The following is a 24,784-nucleotide window of genomic DNA, read 5'->3' on the forward strand; positions in this document are numbered from 1 at the left end:
GCCTAGTAGTGCAATTGCTGGGTCGTAGGGTAATTCTATTTTTAGTTTTTTGAGGAACCTCCATACTGTTTTCCAGAGTGGCTGCACCAGCTTGCATTCCCAGGCACTATATACATTTTAATTACAGTTTGTCTAAGGTTTGACTCTGTTTATAGAAAACACATTTATGAGAAGTTCAAACTGGAGGAATATTTTTGTCTTTAGTTTACCTATTAGGAAAGCATTTGCATTTTTATATTCAATCTGCTGGCACAATTCAACTTAAATTTGGTATCCTCTGTTGTCTTTCCTTAATCTAAGTCCAGATATTCATTTCCAGTACAATGGTTTTTTATTTGGATTAATGCTACTCTCCATTGCACGATTATTTCAGGTAAATACAAAATAGGCTGATTAGATTTTTGCCCTTAAGTCTGACTTTGAGCTTTGAAAGGCAACAATAAGTTGGTGATGGGTAGACTTATTTGATGAACTGTTTTGAATTGTCAAGCACTATAGATAATTTTATTGCATATTTCTCATAAATCCCATCTTCTCTTTTGACAATAATTTTCTTCCTTTTACGCATAGACTCTAGAAACTTGTTAGAGGGTGGCAGGCCTGAAATAAACTTGTGTTGCTGTATTTGGCTGGAATCATTTACCTAGGAATGAAGTCTCCAGTTTTTACAATATAATAACTGATGGTGGGGTTTCATCGTCAGAAGTATATAGCATAGTGTAATGGAAAGTATGGGATTTGGAATCAGAAGATTTGAGTTGAAATCCTGACTGACCCTAATGAACTGTATGACTCAGACAGGGCTCACACAAATGCATTGGCTTCTTTGGGTTAGGTACATTATATATAATATCTTATTGAGTAAACCTCACAACTATTCTATGAAATTATTGTCATTATTTTCCTCCTCTTTATAGAGGAAGAAATCAGAAGTTCATATTTTGGGGTCACCTCTCTGTATGCTGGATAAGAATCATTAGCACTGGCGTTTAGGAATTTATAGGGAATTTTGATTCACAGTCAGGTTTGGGAACCATTAACCGAAAGTAAGTCATTTAACCCCCTCAGCCACAGTTTTTGCATCCATAAAATGAAATGTACCCTTATTACATTCTTATTTGTAAAATGGGGGCCCCCTACCTCACAGGGACTTTGGAAAGATCAAATTTGATAATCTGCTTTAAAATTCTTTGTCAACTATAAATGTCTGGATAAGTTTTTGTCTTTTAACCATAAAAAGCCATGTAGCACTTAGAGCATAATTGGCATTCAGTGAATGATTGTTAAATAAAGTTTAGCTAGACCTTCTCTGAATCTTAAGTTGAAAAAGCGGTGATCAGAGATCTGGAAACAACCCATTATTTTTCTTTATCATTCCTCACTCATCTATTCTAGAGCACACCCTGATGAGACAGTGAGAGAAGGAACCTGGCCTTTCATGGCCCCTTTGGCAGCTTCCTTGCTGAACCACAGGAACATTATCTCATTTGATCCCCAAATTCCTGTGAGGTAGGTAGAATTCAGATTTATTTAGTTATAGTCAACTTGGGGATTTTTTGTTGTTGTTCTTTATTTGTTTTAAATCAGAATACCTTTAATTCTTGTAGGTAGTTTGTTAGGATCAAGTACTGTACCCGGTGCCTTCAGCCTGATAGTACTATATGTTACCTGATCTATAACACCAGATTTAGGTGGCTCTTTGGTAGCATAACATCATATGTATTCTTTCGTACTCTCATCCCCAGGTCCAGGGGATGAGGGTGATTGAATTCTCTGGGCTTCAGATCTTTAAGGAGCATTGGGGTGTGTTTTTATGATAATGTGTCCTGTACCTTAGGATCAAGCTTCGTATTAAATAAATATTTGTTGCAGTAATGAACTAGGCTCAGTATAAAAACTAACTAGAATCACTTGCCTGTTTTCTCCTTATATTGCATGTAGAATATTTGCCTGAAATTTAAAACCTTTTTATTATAGCAAATTTAAATCATATACAAAAGTAGAGAAAATAAAAATAGCACAGTGATCTACACACAAACACACACAAGATTATTTTGAAACATATCCCAGATGATTTCATTCATTAAGCATGTCAGAACATAGATTTTAAAATATGTCTTTTTTGGGGCGCCTGGGTGGCGCAGTCGGTTAAGCGTCCGACTTCAGCCAGGTCACGATCTCGCGGTCCCTGAGTTCGAGCCCCGCGTCAGGCTCTGGGCTGATGGCTTGGAGCCTGGAGCCTGTTTCCGATTCTGTGTCTCCCTCTCTCTCTGCCCCTCCCCCGTTCATGCTCTGTCTCTCTCTGTCCCAAAAATAAATAAAAAACGTTGAAAAAAAAAAAATTTTTAAAAATAAAATATGTCTTTTTTAAATTGTGTTGAAATACACATAAAATTAACTATCAACCATTTTTTTAGTGTACAGTCTAGTATTGTTTTTTTTTTTTTTTTTTTTTTTTTTTTTTGTTTTTTTTTTTTAAATTTTTTTTCAACGTTTTTTATTTATTTTTGGGACAGAGAGACAAAGCATGAACGGGGCAGGGGCAGAGAGAGAGGGAGACACAGAATCGGAAACAGGCTCCAGGCTCCGAGCCATCAGCCCAGAGCCTGACGCGGGGCTCGAACTCACGGACCGCGAGATCGTGACCTGGCTGAAGTCGGACACTTAACCGACTGCGCCACCCAGGCGCCCCTAGTATTGTTTTAAGTATATTCACATTGTTATGCAACCAGTCTCCAGGGTTTTTTTATTTTTTAATAAACTTAATTTTTTAAAAATAGTCCTAGGTTTATAGAAAAGTTAACAAAGATAGTACAGAGAGTCCCTGTGCCCCTCACCCATTTTCTCCTCATGTCACCATCTTACATAACTATGACACTTTCATAGTCCATTCTTTCAACAAGACTAAAAAACACTATTGTACACCTAAAACCAGCATAACACTGTATGGTTAACTAACTGGAATTAAAATTAAAACTTAAAAAACAAAAAAAGACTAAAAAATCAACATTGGTGCTGCACTCAGATTTCACCAGTTTTTCCACTAATGTTATTTTTCTGTTCCAGGATCCAACCAGGATACTACATTACTACATTTAGTTTACCCTGAATTTTAAAGTGATATTTCCCTTTTAAATCTCCTAGAAAAGGCATATGGAAGGAGCATTTCTCTTTGCTGTTCTTCTACACTTCAAGCACATCTACCTCTATGTCGCCCCGGCTTATGGTGTATACCTGCTACGGTCTTACTGTTTCACTGCAAATAAACCAGGCAAGTTTTAGTGACAATAACAAAACCTTTATTTTCTTTTTCCTTGATTTGGTAGCTTGCTTCGTGAGAGGATTTTATGAGGCACAGCAGATGTCTCTCGTTTATTGATCCTATAAACCCTTGACCATTTTGACTTTTCTGTGCTCTTGTCACATCATGAAGGCTGGTGTGCTATCAGGGGATACTTCTGGTTTTAGCACATTGTATAAGTTATGGTTTTCCATGCTCCTGGTAACGGTAATGTTCCTTTTCTGTAGATGGATCCATCCGATGGAACAGTTTCAGCTTTGTCCGTGTTATTTCTCTAGGACTGATTGTTTTTTTAGTTTCTGCTCTTTCACTGGGTCCCTTCCTAGCCTTGGTAAGTCTTTTATTTTTTAAATTAAGTAATACATGTTTTTTGTTGTTGCTGCTGTTGTTTAGAAAAAAATAATAAAGAATGTATAAAAGAAGCAAATCTACTTTTTTCTGATTCTTCCCCAGTATGACTCCCCAAAGACAGAATGGTGGTCTTTCAGACATTTTGGTTCACATTCAAATACGTATCTGTGTATTTACATGTTTAACTATATGTCTTTCACACACATAGACACACACACTTACACACAGAATTGATGATTATTGTTCGCAGATTTCCTTATTTGCTCATTTGCTTACTTGTGATAATTTATTTGTAACTCCAAAATCAATACTAATGGTGTTGCATAGTCATTCACTGACAACATTCAAAGTGCCTAGAATATTATAGATGTTCGATGAATATTTTTCGTTTTCCCCTTTTTCCCTCACCCTGGGGTCTCCTCCTTTGCAGCTCGTAAATTCTTCCCTTATTATAATTATCTCATAGCAGTACTGGACTGGTATTCAGCATATCTTTTCCCACTCAACAGATGAGTAGGTTAGACAAGAGGAGGTTCTGTGAACTGCTCAGGATCACACAACTACTTGAGGGAACAAGGACTAGAACTTTCTACACGCTATGTCACAGATGGTTCTTTAGTTCTCTTTTTGCATTTGGAAAAGATCAGTCACTGTTTAATCTCTTTTCTACAGAACCAACTGCCTCAAGTCTTGTCCCGACTCTTCCCTTTCAAGAGGGGCCTCTGCCATGCATATTGGGCTCCAAACTTCTGGGCTTTATACAATGCTTTGGACAAAGTGCTCTCCTTCATAGGTATAGTAGCCAGCCTTCTTACTTAGACGATGGATTTGGACAAGTCATACTGAGAAATGGAAAATCCTGCTTTGTGTTTTGAATGTGGCTGAACTGTTTGTTCTCCAGCCTTGTGTTTCAGCTTTCAGAATAAACAGGGAGCAGTTCTAGGGACTAAGGTTTCAGTGTAGTAGACAGGCTGTGTTCCTCATAAAAACCATTTGTGGCAATGAGGTTGATCCTTTGCTTTGGAAAAAAAAAATACAATATTTAGACATTTTTAAAAGGTAATTTTTGCCTTGAGTAAAATGTTATTCAGCAGTTAACTCTGCTTTTAAACTTAAATGTGTGCAGAAGGAAAGAAGACCGTATAAGCTGTGACTCTAGGTGTTCTATCAGTAAGGAAAATGATAGTCATGCATGAGATGAGAAGAAATGGGAAACCTAGGCTAGGCTTTTAAGTTTGGGTTGTGATAAAATAATAATAATAATGTATATCTTAAGATGGTTCTACTGAAAATAATTCACTCTAGAATAACTCACAGTAGTTTGTGAATATAGCCTAGCTTGATGGGAAATGGGGAGGATCAAGAGAAAAGTCAGTAAGCTTTGTCTGAAAAAAAATGGGCCAGATAGTAAATAGTTTAGGCTTGGCAGACCACATAAGGTGTTTTTGTTCGTTTGTTTTACCACCTTGAAAAATATAAAAACTCTTCCTAGCTTCGGGCTATGCAAAAATTAGTCACAGGCTGGGGATTTGGCCCTCAAGGTAGAATTTGCCAATTCCTGATCTAGAGTCTGATGACTTGGTTGGAGGCCCACCTGCATAAATGAGTGGCTCTGTGGCATTCTTCAAGTCACTTGATTCTTCTAGTGAGTACAATAAGAGGATAATGTAAGTAACTGTACCAATGCACTATGTTGTAAGAAACATGCAATAATAAAAAAATGCTAGGTTGTTAGTAGCAGGGGCATTGTAGCCAGACAGATCTGAGTTTAATTCTACCACCTATCACTTGTGTGACTTTGGACAAGTTATACATCTCTCTGTGCCTCAGGGGTCTGAAAGTAATGGCTACAAAGCTCTTGGCACAAGTAGCTGCTGTCACTGTTTTGGTGCATACTTAAAGGAAATCATAATTTGGTATTATCCCTCACCCACTGTGAATCCAGCCTTGATGTTCAAGGACTCTTACAAGGAATGTCTTAACATTTATATTCAAAAACCTTAAATAACCAGGTATGAGGTATAAGGGCCACTTTCCTTGTCCGAGTGAGGAAACTAGGCTGTACATTATCTTATATATCTGCCTCTTCAAAGATGTCTTGGTCATGAATAGACACTTTTCTAAAGAAGACATCCAGATGGCCAACACGCACATGAAAAGATGCTCAACGTCACCCCTCATCAGGGAAATACAAATCAAAACCACACTGAGATACCACCTCACGCCAGTCAGAGTGGCTAAAATGAACAAATCAGGAGACTATAGATGCTGGCAAGAATGTGGAGAAACGGGAACCCTCTTGCACCGTTGGTGGGAATGCAAACTGGTGCAGCCGCTCTGGACAACAATGTGGCGGTTCCTCAAAAAATTAAAAATAGATCTACCCTATGACCCAGCAATAGCACTGCTAGGAATTTACCTAAGGGATACAGGAGTGCTGATGCATAGGGGTACTTGTACCCCAGTGTTTATAGCAGCACTCTCAACAATAGCCAAATTATGGAAAGAGCCTAAATGTCCATCAACTGACGAATGGATAAAGAAGATGTGGTTAATATATACAATGGAATACTACTTGGCAATGAGAAAGAATGAAATCTGGCCATTTGTAACAACGTGGATGGAACTGGAGAGTATTATGCTAAGTGAAATAAGTCAGGCAGAGAAAGACAGATATATGTTTTCACTCGTGGATCCTAAGAAACTTAACAGAAGTCCATGGGGGAGGGAAAGGGGGGGGAAAGTTACAGAGAGGGAAGGAGGCAAACCATAACAGACTCTTAAATCCTGGGAACAAACTGAGGGTTGATGGGGGGTGGGGGAGAGAGGAAAGTGGGTGATGGGCATTGAGGAGGGCACCTGTTGGGATGAGCATTGGGTGTTGTATGGAAACCAATTTGACAACAAATTATATTTAATATATAAAAAAAAAAGATGTCTTGGTCAGTGGCGGTAGCTTTAAGAGAGACTCATCAGACTGAAGGGAAAAGGAAAGAGGTTAATGAATACAAAATAATTTGGTAGTGTACACCTCCCCACATTTCACTGATTTTCAGTAGACCTTGTCTACTACAAGGTCGTGCTCAGACTGTCCTTGGCTGTCCTATTAGCTAGTTTGGGATGGGATTTGCATCATCATCCTCAGACTTGGTCATCTAATTATTCCTTGAACACGTATGTGCTGGGGATAAAAATGGATTAATCATCATTTCTGCTTTTAAGAAATCCAATACAGTGGAGGAAATGAGTGCATAAACAGATACAGGGCAGTAGGGTGAACACTAGATAGAGACATGTACAGGGTCCATATGTGTGTACCTAGCCCACAAGAAAATCAGCTCTACTTTTTTATTTAAAAGATTTCTCAGATGAGGGAGTGAATTAGGAGTTAACTTAGAGAAGTGATTAGGCCATTCTAAGCTAAGGGGACAAGTGTGGAGAGTGCTATGTCAATTCATTGTGGCCAAGCCACATTTAATCAAGCGGAGGATATGAGATTGGAGAGGAAGGGGCTAGATCATGGAAGACAGTTTATGCCGTGCTTGGGAATATGGACTTTATAGGCAATGAAGGATTCCAAGCTGGGATGTGACATGGTCAGACTTGCATTTTAGAAGCCTGCTTCATTTTAGAGGGGAGAGAGAGCAGATTGATATTCATACCGTCTGCATGAATTCTCTGTTCCAGTGCAAAAAGCTGCTTTGCATCATATGATCTCAAGACCAGAGGCATTTTAGGTAGAATAATAGTACAGAGTTGAGTTTTAATACAGCTCGACCTTGAAGCAACAATAAGATTTAGTAGATTTTTTTTTTCTCGAGGAGTTGGTTGACCAAATATTGATAAAAATAAAACAAAATATCTACTTATTCTCTAGGTTTGGAGTTGAAACTTCTTGATCCCAACAAAATTCCCAAGGCCTCAATGACAAGTGGTTTGGTTCAGCAGTTCCAACACACAGTCCTTCCCTCAGTGACTCCCTTGGCCACCCTCATCTGCACTCTGATTGCCATGTTGGTAAGAATTCACCCACGGTACTCGTTTCTTGTGTTTTTTCTGCTTTTCTTTTGTGTGGCTGGTTAATTTCATCTTTCAGCTTTTTCCAACTATAGGACAAATACCATACCTGTCATCCTGCTGCAGACTGAGGTATTTCAGAGCAATTCTTAGAGTAATTTTGAGCACCTTAAGGAAAGATTACTAGTAAGACCTCTGAGAGAGACATCCTTGCTGTGGCTGTTAGATCATTTGTTCATGATCTGATGGGAAAAAAAGAAAAGCCCAGAGAGGAAGGGCCAAGGACTGCAATGTGGAGAAGGAAAACGTGTGTAGTGGGAACATCCAGGTTTCTGTTGTTGTTTTCATCCATGGCTAACTGGTCAAAAATCCAAAGTTGCCTGGACTGCGTGGATATTTTGTCTTGATGACGACAATGAGTTAAGAGAATCAACAGTGGCTCTTTGAGTGTCAAACATTGAATCTAACATGACTCAGATGGTGTTAGAGACTTCATTCATAGCTGTTTTTGTTTGTGATCATGATGCTCTCAATTTCATGATATGATTTTAATGGCATTCAGTATAAATAACTCAATTCTACTTTAATTATACTCAGCTTTAATTTTGGTTTCTAAAAGACCAAACCTATTAAGATACCTGACCCTGCTTAATTAAGTGGCAGTGCTGATGGGTAATTAAGTTCTGCTGGCCTACTTGTTCCCATGTTCTAACTGCCTAAAACTTTCTAAAACGTCAGCCTCATAAGCTGCGTATGGAAGGCCCTAGTTTTATTATAAATTACAATCCAGCCCACAAAGCTAGGTATGTATTAATATGGTAAAATCTAATTTATTATTAGCCTCAAAATGTTTTTGAACTTTTGTAGTTTGACCTGATATCAGTCATTCATTATTAATTCTGATGAACAGAATTAATTTTTTTTAAGTTTATTTATTTACTTGAGAGAGACCGTGAGCAGGGGAGGGACAGAGAGAGAAGGAGACAGAGAATCCTAAATAGGCTCCATGCACAGAGCCCCCCCAACACAGGGCTCAGAGTCATGAAACTGCAAGATCATGACCAGAGCCAAAGTAAAGAGTCAGACATTCAACTGACTGAACCACCCAGGTGCCCTGAACAGAATTATTAATGAGTTAAATATGTATTTCCAAAGCCTTCTTTTCTGAGTAGGTTTTTAGTTTTTGTTGTTGTTGTTTTGTTTTGTTTTTGAGAGGGAGTGTGCATGAGCCAGGGAGGGGCAGAGGGAGAGAGAGAATCCCAAGTAGTCTCTGTGCTGTGAGCACACAGCCCGACTCAGGGCTTGATTTCACAACCATGAGATCATGACCTGAGCTGAAATCAGGAGTCAGACATTTAACTGACTGAGCCATCCAGGTGCCCCCTGTGTAGTTTTTTATAACTTCTGGTGGAGTGTTCACATGGTGATGAATTAACCCAGTGTAAGGGAGAATAGTCTAAGATGTACTGGTTTACAGAGATGATATAAATTGTATTTGCCTGAACAGTGTTTCCGTAAAGCCTATTTTGAGTGATACTGAAGTTTTATCTTTGCCTGTTGTTTCTAGCCCTCTGTTTTCTGTCTTTGGTTTAAACCCCAAGGGCCCAGAGGCTTTCTGCGATGTCTAATTCTTTGTGCCTTGAGCTCCTTCCTATTTGGGTGGCACGTCCATGAAAAAGCCATACTCCTTGCAGTTCTCCCAATGAGGTAAGCACATAACTCAGTCAGCCGGCATTTCTGGCAGATTTCGTAATGAGCCTGTTGTTTTCCATTTGACATGTTCAGTGGGATAGACAAAGGCAAAGATTTATAGATTTATACTAGGCAAAGGAATAGATTTATACTAGGACAGGACAGGGATGCTTAACTTGGGATCACTGGGCCTGGGAATATGCACACACAGTTACTGCTGTTTTTTGTTAAGGGTACTACAGCAATTAAGAACCATGATACCAGGTGTTAGATATGGATATTGAATGGCAGCATGGTATAGAAAAGCATAGGCTTTGGTGTCACCTCATTGGCGAAAATAAGATTTCATGATTTCTTGTTAAGTGTTGTTAGAGTAATGATTGAGTCCATTATGGAGTAAAATTTAATATTTGTACAGAACTTCACATTTTGCAGAACTCTTGTTGAGGTGGTTTTTGGTGGGGAGAAGAGGGGTTTGGTTGGGTTTTTTTCTTTTTGCATTTTTTTTTCTTTTGAGCCTCACAGCAACCTTTAAGGTAATTAGGATAAATGAATATCATCCCGTCTTAACATCTATAGAAACTGGGCTCAGAGAGTCTAAATGACTTATCCAAAGCCACACAGCTAGCAAGTAGCACAGTTAGGACTTAAACCTGAATGTTATGATGCTGGTTCCTATGATCTTTTCACTGTACCATGCTAAAAAATTAAAAATTAAAAAAAAATTAAATGCAGTAGTGTCCATTTTGCATATAATTAAATCCTGATATATAGATGATATTAGAATTAGCCTTTTTTTTCCTTGAGATTTTTCTTAAATCTTGAGAGAAATCATTAAGCTCTGAAGGAAGCTTAAGCAAATTTGTCACGTCAGTATATGGCTTGTCTGGATTCATTCAGCAACATAGAGTTTCCAAATTAAGAAATAGAGCAAAACTTCTAATGTCTTTAATTAGAACTCATACTAAGCATCATCAGGCATGGGGCACTGCCCAAGAGAAGAGCTCCAGGTCTGGAAATTAAACTCCCAAGTCCTGTCTCCCTGGCTACCACCACTAGGCAGCTCCTAGTCCCACCATGTCCCTTTCTGTGAGGAAGGCAGTTACTCAGGGAAGCAAGACTCTTTTTCAATACTCCCCAATTCAGTGTGGTACATTCTTCCATCAGTTGCTTAAATTTTCCCACGAAATTAATATTCTCAATTACATTGGACTTGTAGCAAAGATCAGTATGTTAGCTTATGCATAAGCCAGTGCTAGAAATAATAGATGCCGTTTATTCAAGCTGTCTGCTGCAAGTGTAAGTTTCAGTTGTTGTTTTAAGGAATTATTATAAGAATTTTTATTTTTAGCCTTCTTTCTGTGGGAAAAGCAGGAGATGCTTCCATTTTTCTGATTCTGACCACAACGGGACATTATTCCCTCTTCCCTCTGCTCTTCACTGCACCAGGTAAACAGCTTTTTATTTTAGAGAGAGAGATTTGATTGCCATGCCTTTTTCATCAGGGCCTAGAGATCAATATATCTCATTTAAATGACCTTAAAATCTCTTGGAAGGAGAGAGCTCCTCCATGCTCTTAAATAAAACCTCTAATTTGTTCCTAATCCTCAGTATCTTTAGATGTCACAAAGATGCATCATTAAGCTCAAAAAACATTGCTAGCACTATATAGCTGTGCCAGTGTGCTTATTATATTGCCTTGAGTATCATATATATTTCTCTGATCAACTGAATTATCATCTGTGTTTTTTTTTTCTTTTAACAGAACTTCCCACTAAAATCTTACTCATGTTATTATTTACCACCTATAGTATTTCCTCACTGAAGACTCTATTCAGGTAATCCAAAAGAGTACATTTAAAATTATGTTTGCTGTTGTGAAATGTTTATTCCTAAATGGTCCGTTAAGCCTTTAAAAAATATTTTTTTTCAATGTTTATTTTTGAGAGAGAGAGTGCACGAGCAGGGGAGGCACAGAGAGACAGGAGGACAGAGGATGTGAAGCAGGCTCCACACTAACAGCTGAGAGCCCAATGCGGGGTTCGAACTTACAAACCATGAGATCATGACCTGAGCCCAAAAAGCTGCCAGAATTTTTTTAGGGATGAATTACCCATAATCACATCACTCTGACATGACAACATAGTTCATGTCTTTAACTGAAGGACTATTTGAGGAGGCACTACCTAACTTAAATTAAAACCTTATATGAAAACTTAATATTAGAATGTAAAATATGCATTATGAGTAAAGCCACATAAATATAGATGCATAAAGCTAATATATATGTAGGGGCGCCTGGGTGGCTCAGTCAGTTAAGCGTCTGACTCTTGGTTTTGGCTCAGGTCATGATCTCATGGTTCAGGGATTTGAGCCCCACATTGGGCTCCACACTGACATGCGGAATCTGCTTGAGATTCTCTATCTCCCTCTCTCTCTGCCCCTCCCCTGCTTGCTCTCTCTGTCTCTCAAAATAAATAAATAAACTTCAAAAAATATTAAAAAAAATTTTTTTTAATGTTTATTTTTGAGAGAGAGAGAGGGAGTGCCAGCGGGGGAGGGGCAGAGAGCGAGAGAGAGAGAAAGAGAGGGAGACACAGAAACCGAAGCAGACTTCAGGCCCTGAGCTGTCAGCACAGAGCCTGACATGGGTCTCAAACCCATGAGCTGTGAGATCACTACCTGAGCCGAAGTCAGACACTCAACCCACTGAGCCACCCAGGCGCCCCTACTTCAAAAAATATTTTTAAATAAATATATGTAAAAATTCTTGTTATAGAATTATGGGTGGAATTTTTTCTCTTCTAAACTTAATATAATGTTATCCATATAATTTTTTTAAAGCTCCTTTATGATTCATATCTGATTATGTCCATAAGCCTCATATACTTAATTATATTACAACTCAGTTCTCACCATATGACCCAGCAATTCCACTGTTAGTATATACCCAAAAGAACTGAAAAGAGGAACTCAAACAGATACTTGTACACAGTGTCCATTGCAGCTTTATTCACTGTGCCAAAAGGTGGGAACAGCCCAAGTGTCCATCAGCAAATGAATGGCTAAACAAAAGGTGGTGTATACATACAGTGGAGTACTGATCACTCAGAAAGAGGAAGGAAGTTCTGATGTGTGCTACAACATGGATGAACCTTGAAAACATGGGCTAAGTGAACTAAGCCAGACACAGAAGGACAAATACTATATAAATGCTGTAGAATAGGCAAATTCATAGAGACAAAAAGTAAATTAGAGGTTACAGAGTAGAGGTTCGGGAGGAGGAATGGGGAGTGATTATTGCTTGATGTTTCCAGAGATTCTGTTGGGGTGATGAAAATGTTTTGAAAGTGGATAGTGATGTTGGTAGCAGAACACTATCAATACACTTACTGGGACTGAATGGCATACTTAAAAATGGTTCAATAGCAAGTTGTATGTTATTTTACCAAAACAAAAGCGTCTTGAAAACCATCAATTACCTATTGTGTAGCATTTTTTTACATCAGGGTCACAGCATCCAGCTCCCTTTCCTCCCCCAGATGCAGAGCTGGTTCTCTCAGCAGCTTCACTGAGGTGACAGCATGGGTAGATGACGATTGGGTAAATCTGGATTGTTGAGCTAGTGCAGCGGTATATCATTCTCCATTTTTTCTAAATGTGAAATTGAATGCACTCTTTTGACAATGGCTTTGGCTATCATTCACATCAGGACGGTGCAGGTGGGAAGCTTCAGCTGAGAGATGTTTGCTAAACCAGGATGACTTGTTTAAAATGAGACTTTTCTCTCCTTTTGTCTTCAGAAAAGAAAAACCTCTTTTTAATTGGTTGGAAACTTTCTACCTCCTTGGCTTGGGGCCTCTGGAAGTCTTCTGTGAATTTGTATTCCCTTTCACCTCCTGGAAGCTGAAGTACCCCTTTATCCCTTTGTTACTGACCTCAGTGTATTGTGCAGCCGGCATCACATATGCTTGGTTCAAACTGTATGTTTCAGTGTTGTCTGACCCTCCTTCCAGCAAGACAAAGAAACAATGAATAAAGGAACTGCTTGGATGTCTTCCAAGCAATTATTTCATGGGAAATTAATCAGAACTTGAAGAAAGTTGCTGGTGGCATGAACCATTCATTTCAGTAGTTCTGTTTGGAAGACCATTCTTCTAAACTTGGCCTTGCCCAGCCTAGCGACGTGATTGTCACCATGGTGAGAAGCCACTTATCCTCCCTAAGCAATGAAGCACATTTGAAACAAATCTCGCCTTGCCCAGTTCAAGTCATCTGAGATGATTCAGACTGCTGTGCTTGCTCACAGCAAGCAGGGAGTCTACCAACAACATGATTATTTGTAGCCTGTGATGACCATTGTCAGGCTATAAAGCATAATTAGAATCATGTGCTAAGGGAAATAGAAATAAAATGCTGTTTTGTATTTCTGAACAAGAATGTTCTGGATCATTATCTGCTCCTATATTTTCCTACTGGCATGTGCACACAAGCAGGTGATGTTCTGTCCCCATTCTATACACCTTGTTCCAAGAGGTGGTTTTTGTTGTTGGTTTTCTTTCTTTCTTTCTTTCTTTCCTTTTTTTTTTTTTTTTTGAAATTATACAATAACAATACTCACAAAGCCAGGGGGTGAATACTTAATGAACTGGTTTGGCCTGTCAGCATATCAACGCTTGCGTTGAGTTAAGGACATCTTGTACAGTTCATTTATTCTAACAGCAAGCTCTGCAGTTTTGATAAGGCTGCCACTTCTTAAACTTTCGTCATATGAACAAACTTAAGTGGTTTTTGCAGCCTGGCCATGTCCTCTCCCTTCTAGAAGAGTCCTTCACACACACTTTTTATCCACGACCCCAGTTTGCCGAATATCTGCTGCACAAATTCAGCCAGCGTTTATCCAGCCAACACCAGGACCTTTCACACATTTTATTTACCCCTTATCCTCTAAGAAGATCAGAGTCCAAGTCAATGGCATCCTGCGATGCTAATCCAGCTATCCCATCCCTTGAATCCACTCAACTTTCTGGAGACGCCTTTTGAGTCCATTGCAGAGATAAAGATGGAGATTTTGCCAAAGGGGGAGAGAAGCATAGCCCCTCCAGCCTATTTTCCTCACCACAGTCCCCTTCGCACTTCGTGTTCCAGCTGTCCTAACAACTGCAAATTGCCAGTGTGCCATGCTGCTTTGTGCCTCTGCTCCCTTTCATCCATTCTGCTTCCCGTCTCTCGGCTGACTTTCCTACCCTGTCATGTGATTGTACGTACTTCATCAAAATTAAACTTAACTGCTACCCTATGTATGAATATGCAGGTAGTATGGTGTAGTGATTAAGAATAGGAGCCCCAGAGTCACACAGCCTGATCTTAAATCCTGCCTCCATCATTTTTTTATCTGCAGCCAGGTTATGTAGCCATCCTTTGCCTCAATCTCCTTGTCTCTCAAATGATTACAAAAAATTTAGAATGCTGCCTGACACATGAATGTGCAATAAATATCACTTGATATTTTTATGAATCCTTTCCTCTGCCTCAACCTTCTCTCCCCATGCCCCAGAACTGAGTACCCTCACCATGTGTGAGCTCCCATGCTGGGGAGTCTACATCTAATATTAATTCGTTTATCTTCTTTCCCCAGGAGGTACTAGCAGTTTGAGAGCAGAGACCACACTTATCTTAATAGCCCCAGTTTTTGGCACAGTTGAATGAATGAAGCACACCGCACAGGCCATAAATCTAAGTGTTTACTAATACCAGCATTAATGCAAGAGACTCAGTATAGTTCACATCTTGGCCAATTGATGTGCAAGCAAAAAAAAAAAAAAAAAGTTGAGTTTGGATGCATATCAACAAGGCCAAATTTAATCGTACTTTGTAGATTGTTCTGTGATGGCAGAACTGGAAGAGCCTATGTGGTGCAGAGATTTCCAGAATGTTCCGAAGAGCATGGGATGTTCCTGGGAGTTGCCTCAGAGGCTCTGGGCCCTGTCCCATCTTCCACCAAAGCAAATATGCTTTAATCTATTTCATATATTGGGCTTTGCATAAATTTTTGTTTGACAAAGAGTTCAAAGTCCAAATACAGTCTCTTTAAATCAACTCAACCTCAAGGGGCACCTGGTAGCTCAGTTGGTGGAGCCTCCAACTCTTGATTTTGGCTCAGGTCATGGTCTCCCGGTTCATGGGATTGATTGAGCCCCATGGCAGTGTCCTCACTGACAGCGCAGAGCTTGCTTGGGATTTTCTCCCTCTCCTCTCTGCCCCTTCCCCTGCTTGTGCTCTCTCAAAAGAAATAAACATTTAAAAAATAAAATAAAGCAACCTCTTACGTTACCAGGAGGGAAACTGCTCCAGAGACAGGAATATCTTGTTGGTGCCACACAGACTCGAACCCACACTCCTGCCTATGGCCCAGGACTCTCCCAAGTACCATACTTCGTATTCATATATTTAAACTTTGCAAGATGTGGCTGGCTTTCAATAACAAATTTCTAGGTTTCAGCAGTTCCTAAGTAAACCAAAGTGCTGTTCAAAATGTTTTGAAATCTAGAATTAAGTAAAGTCAAGAACAAGCTAAGGTTGCCGTCAAAATTTAAATAGGGTATATAAATAACTCCTTTTTTACCTGCTGTTTAATTTATATGCAGTGTGCCAAGCCTTAAGAAGATAAAAGAAAAGAAGGATGGGAGGGACTTGGTACTGTTGCTCCCAGTATCTTTACCCAAGCAGGGGGGTAGAGCCAGAACCAGCAGGGAGCTACCGGGAAGATGCACTGCCTTTCCAGCCTGAAACTGCTATGGTGTCCTTGTTAATCACCTCCACCTGAAGCTACTCTTTCTGAAGGAAGCACTTCAGTGTCAGCAAACTGCCCCCTACATACAGTCTATGTGGCTGTTATGCAGCTAATGGAGCAGGAAAGCATTCCAATAAAATATGGCCTTTGAAAAACTACTCTTGAGTAGTTTGATGAAATTACATTTCCATCGTGATTGTGGTAAAAAGCAAATCTTTTGACCCCTCTACCTCATTTCTGGTGCTCCAAAGAAACAGACTACTGTGCTGATGGCAGCTGAGATTAGAGCAAACCTAAAAAACTTGAGTCAGTACAGCCGTTACTATCTCACAATGAAGTCCCATATTCAGCATGCCCGTTTAATAGAAAGATCGATAAATGTACCAATTTTTCTGTTTTGGTCCCAGGAGTCAGAAATAAAAACAATAGGGGCACCTGGGTGGCTCAGTCAGTTAAGTGTCTTGACTTTGGCTCAGGTCATGATCTCATGGTTCGTGAGTTTGAGCCCCACATCAGGCTCCATTCTGACAGTGTGGAGCCTGCTTGGGATTCTCTCTCTCTCCCTCTCTCTCTGCCCCTCCCCCACTCATGCTCACTCTCTCAGAATAAATAAACTATAAAAAATATTTAAAACAAAAAATATGCCTATTTCCTATGAAAAGGACAGGACCTGAAATATACCTATGTACAGAATCACAGAACTCTAGAATCCTAGAAAGGCTCTCAGATGATTACTCGGCACATTTTTAACAGTTTTCTTGACAATAAATGGTCAGTGTGGAAGTGTTCACCACTTCATAAAACAGCCCCTCCCATATTCCTTAGGGCATTTAATGCTGAATTAATACTTTTCTTCCTATGACACTTACTAGTTAGTCTCTGGAGGAGTACATAATGAGGCCCTATTCCCATTTATGACAGCCTTTCAAGTGATACACAAAAGGAAAATCCCATATTGTGTCCTCCTTTGTTGAGTGCCAAGTACTCTTCTAGGCATTACCTCTTTTACCCTTCCTAAAACTTTGGAAATCAAATTCATTTATTATTCCTTTAAAAAAAAAAATTCACAGGAGCACCTGGGTGGCTTAGTCAGTTAAGTGTTCAACTCTTAATTTCGGCTCAGATCATGATCTCACAATTGGTGAGACTGAGTCCTGCGTTGGGCTCTAGGTGGACAGTGAGGAGCCTGCTTGGGATTCTCTCTCCCTCTCTCTCTGCTTCTCCCCCATGCACGTGAATGCTTGTGTTCTCTCTCTCTCGCTCTCTCTCTGTCTCTCAAAATAAAAATAAACTTTAAAAAATTACAAAAAACATATTCACTGAATTCCTACTGAGTATTTTGTACTATGCTACGTGCTAGAGATCAAAAGGTAAACAGAGATATATTCCTGCCTTCAAGGAGTTTATATTCTAGTGACTGGAGAGTCCTGAAAGCCAGAAAGAGTGGCATGAGCTGAAGTTGGAGAAGTAGGCAAGGCCCAAGTCATGCAGGGTCTTTTAGGCCATTGTAAAGAAATTAATTTTATTTTGAGTACAATGAGAACAAAAGGGTTTAAAAATTTCTGAATTGATTTTCATGTACATGGAGCAAAATTCAAAAAGTCCCCAGCCACCCAGTTCCCCTACCAACAGGGCAACCATTGCCATCAATATCTTATATCATTCCAGAGACACCAGACATATCTGTATGTTTATAAACACACAAACGATACCATTCCACACACTGTTATGACCTTGCTTTTTCTTCCTTAATGTATTTTGGAGTTCATTCCATTATAGGTATATATAAAATTCCATCATGGTTTTTTAACAGCTGCATAATATCTGTATCTGTTATCTATTGCTGTGTAACAAACTCTGTGGCTGAAAAAGCACATCTCTTATCTCAAAATTGTAGGTCAGGAATCCAGGCCCAAGCTTATCTGGTTCTCTGCTTTGGGGGCTCTCACAGGCTCCAGTGACACCTTGGAGCTATGTTCTCATCTCAGGGTTTAACTGGGGACAGATCTGTTTTCATGCTCACACAGTTGCTGGCAGAATGCAGTTCTTTGTGGGTTGTAGAACTGATGACCTCAGTTTCTTGCTGACTGTTGGGTAGAGGCTACCCTCAGTTCCTTGCGGTGTAAGCCTCCCCATAAGGTAACTCACAACAGAGCAGCAGACTTCATCAAAGTCAGCAAGGGAGAGAGTCTGCTAGCAAGACAGATGTATGTTATGTGATGTAATCATGGAAGTGACCTCTTGCCACCTTTGCCCCATTCTGTATATTAGAAGGAAGTCCACATGTCCTACCTACACTAAAGGGGAGGGGATTACACTGGGCTTGAGTACCAAGAGGCAGAGATAATTGGGAGCCATTTTCAAGTCTGTCCATTAAGGTATCCATTGTATAGATGGACCATAATTTATTTAACAAGTTTCCTCTCAATGGACCTTTGTTTCCAGTATACTTTACTCTGCACATGTGCTAGGATTGCACATGTTATAGGATTAAATTTCTAGAAGTGGTTTCTGTGTTGAAAGCTATGTGCATTTAAAAATTGGTAAAATATTAGGGGCACCTGGGTGGCTCAGTCAGTTAAGCATCCGACTTCGGCTCAGGTCATGATCTCAGTGAGTTTGAGCCCCACATCGGGCTCCATGCTGACAGCTTGGAGCCTGTAGCCTGCTTTGGATTCTGTGTCTCCCTCTGCTCCTCCCCTGCTTGCACTCTGTCTCTCTCTCTCTCTCAAAAAAATAAACATTTAAAAAAATTTTAAGGAAAAAGATTATTAAAAAAAGAAAAAGATTAGATTGACAAATTTTACTACATCAGAAATTTTTTTTTAAAAAGTTTTTTTAAGTTTATTAATTTTTAAGAGAGTCAGAGTGTGAGCAAGGCGGGGGGCAGGGTGGGGCCCGCAGAGAGAGACACACACACACACACAGAATCCAAAGCAGGCTCCAGGGTCTGAGCTGTCAGCAGAGTCCGATGCAGGGCTCGAACTCACAAACTGCGAGATCATGACCCAAGCTGAATTTGGATGCTTAATCGACTGAGCCACCCAGGCACCCCTACTACATCAGAATTTTAACTTCTGTGACTTCTAGCCTTATAAACAAAGTTACAAGACAGACAACAGATTAAGGAAGAGTATTTTATAACATATATAGGAAAGGATTCATATTACCTCATACAAGAAGTTTCTACAAATCATTTTTAAAAAGACAACTCCAGGGGACATCTGGGTGACTCAGTCCATTAAATGTCCCACTCTTCTTTTCAGCTCAGGTCATGATCTTACGGTTCGTGAAATCCAGCCCTGCATCAGGCATGACATACTGACAGCATGGAGTCTGCTTGAGATTCTCTCGCCCTCTGCCCCTCCCCCCGCTTATTCTCTCTTTCTCTCTCTCTCTCTCTCTCTCTCTCTCCCATTCTGTCTCTCAAAAATAAACAAATAAACTTAAAAAAAAAAAAAAAAGAAGACAATCCTAGGGGTGCCTGGCTGGCTCAGTTGGTGGAGACTGTGGCTCTTGATCTCAGGTTGTGAGTTCAAGCCCCATGTTGGATTCAGAGAGTGCTTAAAAATAAAATCTTAATAAAAAAGAAAGACAACTCTAAAGAAAATAAGCAAAGTATATGAACAAGCAACGAAACAGAAGGAAACTCAAATGGAAAATAACTATTTTCATTGGATAATAGGGAAATGCAAATTAAAACAACATTGAGCTCCCGTTTTTCACCATCAGATTGGCAAAAATTAGTGTCATAATAGAAAACATTGCTACTTTCACACATATTGTGGATGGAAATGGAAATTGGATCAGTCTTTTCATACAGGAACTCGGTGGTATCTAGTAAAATTGAAAATTCATATATTCTGAAACTCTTTTACTTGGACTTATATAATATCTATACAGAGATAATATATACAGAATGTGTAGACCTTTAAAACCACACACAAAAATTGTTTTATGTTATTTATGAATTCATTTATTAACATTAATATGGATACTAATATACATATGGAATTTAGGATCATGGTTGCCTCTAGGAAGGAAGGAAAAAGACTGGGACTTAAGGTTGAGGCCAAAAGGAATTTTAGCTTCGTACTGTATTATTTACATATCTTTGAAGGAGAATATATACAAATGTGTGCATCTGTGTATATACATCAGGAAACCATAAATCTGAAGTAAATACAACAAAATGTTACGATGGTGAGTATATGAGTATTTATTATATTGTTCCTTATACTTGAAGATTTTTAAAACTTTTTTTCAATGTGAAGAAGACTTTTATTTTTCGACATACTTAATTTGAGATGTTTGTAAGATATCCTGGCAGAGATTTCAAGTAGGAGAATAGATGTATCATTTGAGCTCAGAAGAGAGTTTGGGCTAGAGTAAAAAAATGCTAGAATCATCAATATATACATGATAATTAAGGCTAAGGAAGTAGATATGTCACCTAAGGAAAGAGAAGAGATAGTAAAGACAAGAGGACCCAGGACAAGTCTTGAGGAAATCTAACCTTTGCAAGCTGAGAAGAAATAGAGGATGGAAACTGAGAAAATGAAACCAGTGAAGCAAGAGAAAAATTAGGAGTGCATGGTGTCCTGGAAGCTAAAGGAAGAGAGTGTTAATTGAGAGTATGAAGAGGACAACTGTGTCTAATGCTGCTGAGATGTTGAGTAAAATCAATGAGTGTGATAATATGGAGGTCACTGGTATTCTCGTTAGGGTAATTTAATTGAAAGTGAGAGCAGAAGGACATTGTCATGGGTGACCAAGATTTCTTAGACAAAACACACAAAGCACAATCACAAAGAAAGAAAATGGATAAATGTCCCTACATAAAAACAGTAAATTGCATTATGTTGAGAGTATCTGTGGAATTACTACAAATCAGCCAGTAAAAAAGACAATCCAATCCAAAAGAAAAGTGAATAAAAGATAAACAATCAACTAATTCACAGAAGAGGAAACTGGAATGGTCAATATTTTGAATGGTCAAAATATTCGTTTTCAATAAATATGAGAAGAGATTCAACTTTACTAATAATCAAGGAATGGCAAAACAATAACGAAATAACATTTCTACCAGTAGATTGGCAAAATCGAAGTTTGACAATGGCAACAGGCAGGGGTTGCCAAGGAAACCAACAAAATCAAGTGGAAAGCTATTAGAACTAGTAAGCATTTAGCAAAATGCTAGACATAAGAATGACATCTTAATCAACGTTTAGAAAAAGTAATCGAATATAAGCTATCATTCCCAATGGTAACAGAAACTATACATACTTAGAGACAAGCTAACAAAAATGTGTAATAGTTTTATGGAGAAAATTATAATGTTTTAATGAGGGATATAAAAAGAAAATTTGAATAAATGGAGACATATATACAATGTCCATGCATGAGAAGGCTCAGCATTTTAAATATATCAATTCTCCTCACATTAGTTTATAGATTCATTACAGTTCTAATCAGTACCCCCAGTGAGATTTTCCAGGGAATTTGACAAGGTGATTTTAAAAATGAGGACAAGTAGAAGTGTACAAATAGTAATAATAACCACTAACATTTACTGTGAGCTAGCTTTTGAAAAAATATGTGGGTAACATGCCCCACCAGAAATAAAAGAATATTACAAAGTTGTAGTTATTAATGACCCAGCAATCACACTATCAGGTATTTATCCAAAGGATACAACAATATAGATTCGAAGGGGCACATGCACCCCAATGTTTATAGCAGCATTATCAACCATAATTAAACTATGTCGAGAGCCCAATGTCCATCAGCTGATGAATGAATAAAGACAATATGGTATATATACAATGGAATATTACTCAGCCATCAAAAGGAATGAAATCTTGCCATTTGCAACAACGTGGATGGAGCTAGAATGTATTATGTGAAATGAAATGAGTCAATCAGAGAAAGACAAATACCATTTGATTTTACCCATACGTGGAATTTAAGAAACAAAACAGATGAACATATGGGAGGGAGGTAGAGAAGAGAAGGAAACAAACCACAAGAGACTCTTAATGATAGAGAACAAACTTGGGTTGACAAAGGGAAGTGGGTGGGAGATGGGCTAGATGAATGATGGGTACTAAGGAGGACACTTGTTGTGATGAGCACTGAGTGTTGTATGTAAGTGATGAATCACTGAATTCTACTCTGAAACAATATTGCATTGTATGTTAACTAAAATTTAAATATAAATAAGTATATAATAAACAAAGTTGTAGCTATTAGTGTGACAAAGGTACAGTAATTAGCAAAGAAATCTGTAGAATAAAATAAAGTTCAGAAATAGACTATGACTGTTAACCAACCCTTTTGTGGTAATCATTTCACAATATACACGTCTATCAAATCATCACATTTTATACCTTTAATTTATGTTATATCACAATAATGTCATAACAAAGCTGGAGATTTTTAATTTTAAAAAACAAATAAATAGACTATAGCATTTCTGACAGCGTGATGCATAACAGAGTTGGAGTTGATTATTGGTGGGTGAGTATGATGAACTACTTAATAAATGGTGTTGGGCCAGTTCTCATGTGTAACATTCCACATACCCAACACGAAAATAAAATCCAAATGGATTAAAGACTTACACATAAGAAATTAAAACTTGGGAAAAATATATAGGGTCATATCTTTATGATCACAGAATAAAGATTTCTTTTTTTTTTTAATGTTTATTTATTTGGGGGGTGAGAGGGGCAGAAAAAGAGGGAGAGAGAGGATCCCAAGCAGGTTCCACACTCAGTGCAGAGCCGGATGCAGGGCTTGAACTCACAAATGATCATGACCTAAGCCAAAATCAAGAGTTAGATACTTAACCCACTGACCCACCCAGGTGCACCATGGAATAAAGATTTTTAAACAATATGAAAAACATAGACCATACAAAAAAGATTGATATATTTGACTAAATCAATTCTTTCACTTCTGTATTACTTAAAAAATATCCTCCATAAATAATGCTCAAAGGCAAACAAAAGATTTGGAAAAGATATCTGCTACCTATATAACAAGGGATTAGTATCAGAATATGTAAAGAATTCGGGGCGCCTGGGTGACTCAGTTGGTTAGGCGTCTGACTTCAGCTCAGGTCATGATCTCACGGTTTGTGAGTTCAAGCCCCATGTAGGGCTCTGTGCTGACAGCTCAGAGCCTGGAGCCTGCTTTGGATTCTGTGTCTCCCTCTCTCTCTGCCCCTCCCCCACTCATGCTCTGCCTCCCTCCGTCTCTCAAAAATGAGTAAATGTTAAAAAAAAAAAAGAATATGTAAAGAATTCTACAAATCAATCAATAAATAAGAGACAATTCAAAGGAACAAAATGGACCAAGGATAAAACCCAGCAATTTGCTGAAGAAAAGACCCAGATGACCAATAAATCTATGAAAGACTTCTCATAACCTTTCTAATCATCATGTATATTTACATTAAAATGAGATGTTTTTCTTTTTAAAGCGTATATTTAAAAAAAGGAAAAAATGCATTGTTGACCCCACATTGCAAAACGATCTTTTTTTAAGCTTATTTATTTATTTTGAGAGAAGAGTGAGAAAAAGTGGGGGAGGAACAGAGAGAGAGGGAGAAAGAGAATCCCAAGCAGACTCTGCACTGTCAGAGCAGAGCACGATGTGGGGCTCAAACTCAAACGCTTAACCAGCTGAATCACCCGGGTGCCCCAAGTGCGTGACTCTCGATCTCAGGTTTGTAAGTTCCAGCCCCACACTGAGGGTAGAGATTGCTTAAAAATCATAAAACAAACAGGGGTGCCTGGGTGGCTCAGTCGGTTAAGCATCCGACTTTGGCTCAGGTCATGATCTCACAGTTCATGAGATCAAGCTCTGCATCAGGCTCTGTGTTGACAGCTTGGAGCCTGGAGCCTGCTTGGGATTCTGTGTCTCCCTCTCTCTCTGCCCCTCCTGCAGTCTCTCTCTCAAAAATAAATAAACATTTTTAAAAAGAATGAAAATTGAAACTAGACCACTTTCTCACACCATTCACAAAAATAAACTCAAAATGGATAAAGGACCTGAATGTGAGACAGGAAACCATCAAAACCCTAGAGGAGAAAGCAGGAAAAGACCTCTCTGACCTCAGCCGTAGCAATTTCTTACTTGATACATCCCCAAAGGCAAGGGAATTAAAAGCAAAAATCAACTACTGGGACCTTATGAAGATAAAAAGCTTCTGCACAGCAAAGGAAACAACCAACAAAACTAAAAGGCAACCAACGGAATGGGAAAAGATCTTTGCAAATGACATATCGGACAATGGGCTAGTATCCAAAATTTATAAAGAGCTCATCAAACTCCACACCCGAAAAAACAAATAACCCAGTGAAGAAATGGGCAGAAAACATGAATAGACACTTCTCTAAAGAAGACATCCGGATGGCCAACAGGCACATGAAAAGATGCTCAACATCGCTCCTCATCAGGGAAATACAAATCAAAACCACACTCAGATATCACCTCATGCCAGTCAGAGTGGCCAAAATGAACAAATCAGGAGACTATAGATGCTAGAGAGGATGTGGAGAAACGGGAACCCTCTTGCACTGTTGGTGGCAATGCAAATTGATGCAGCCACTCTGGAAAACAGT

At 38.9% G+C, this 24,784-nt stretch overlaps 1 protein-coding gene across 2 annotated transcripts in view; it reads left to right on the forward strand.

The window, feature by feature from the left end:
• Window positions 1-16,264, forward strand: part of ALG8 (ALG8 alpha-1,3-glucosyltransferase) — a 30,080-nt gene extending 13,816 nt beyond the window's left edge. The window contains exons 5-13 of one of the 2 annotated variants that reach the window (XM_058687658.1): window positions 306-373; window positions 3,145-3,271; window positions 3,529-3,632; window positions 4,325-4,445; window positions 7,530-7,669; window positions 9,237-9,376; window positions 10,713-10,810; window positions 11,127-11,199; window positions 16,009-16,264. In XM_058687658.1, the coding sequence (XP_058543641.1) occupies window positions 306-373; window positions 3,145-3,271; window positions 3,529-3,632; window positions 4,325-4,445; window positions 7,530-7,669; window positions 9,237-9,376; window positions 10,713-10,810; window positions 11,127-11,199; window positions 16,009-16,150 (1,013 nt within the window). In that variant the 3' untranslated portion in view covers window positions 16,151-16,264. Of the gene's footprint in view, window positions 1-305; window positions 374-3,144; window positions 3,272-3,528; window positions 3,633-4,324; window positions 4,446-7,529; window positions 7,670-9,236; window positions 9,377-10,712; window positions 10,811-11,126; window positions 11,200-13,164; window positions 13,802-16,008 lie in introns of those variants that run through there. The other variant, XM_058687657.1, reaches the window with a different exon arrangement.
• Window positions 16,265-24,784: the final 8,520 nt, after the last annotated feature.

The sequence above is a fragment of the Neofelis nebulosa genome, chromosome 10 (genome assembly GCF_028018385.1).
Source record: "Neofelis nebulosa isolate mNeoNeb1 chromosome 10, mNeoNeb1.pri, whole genome shotgun sequence".
Lineage (NCBI taxonomy): Eukaryota > Metazoa > Chordata > Mammalia > Carnivora > Felidae > Neofelis > Neofelis nebulosa.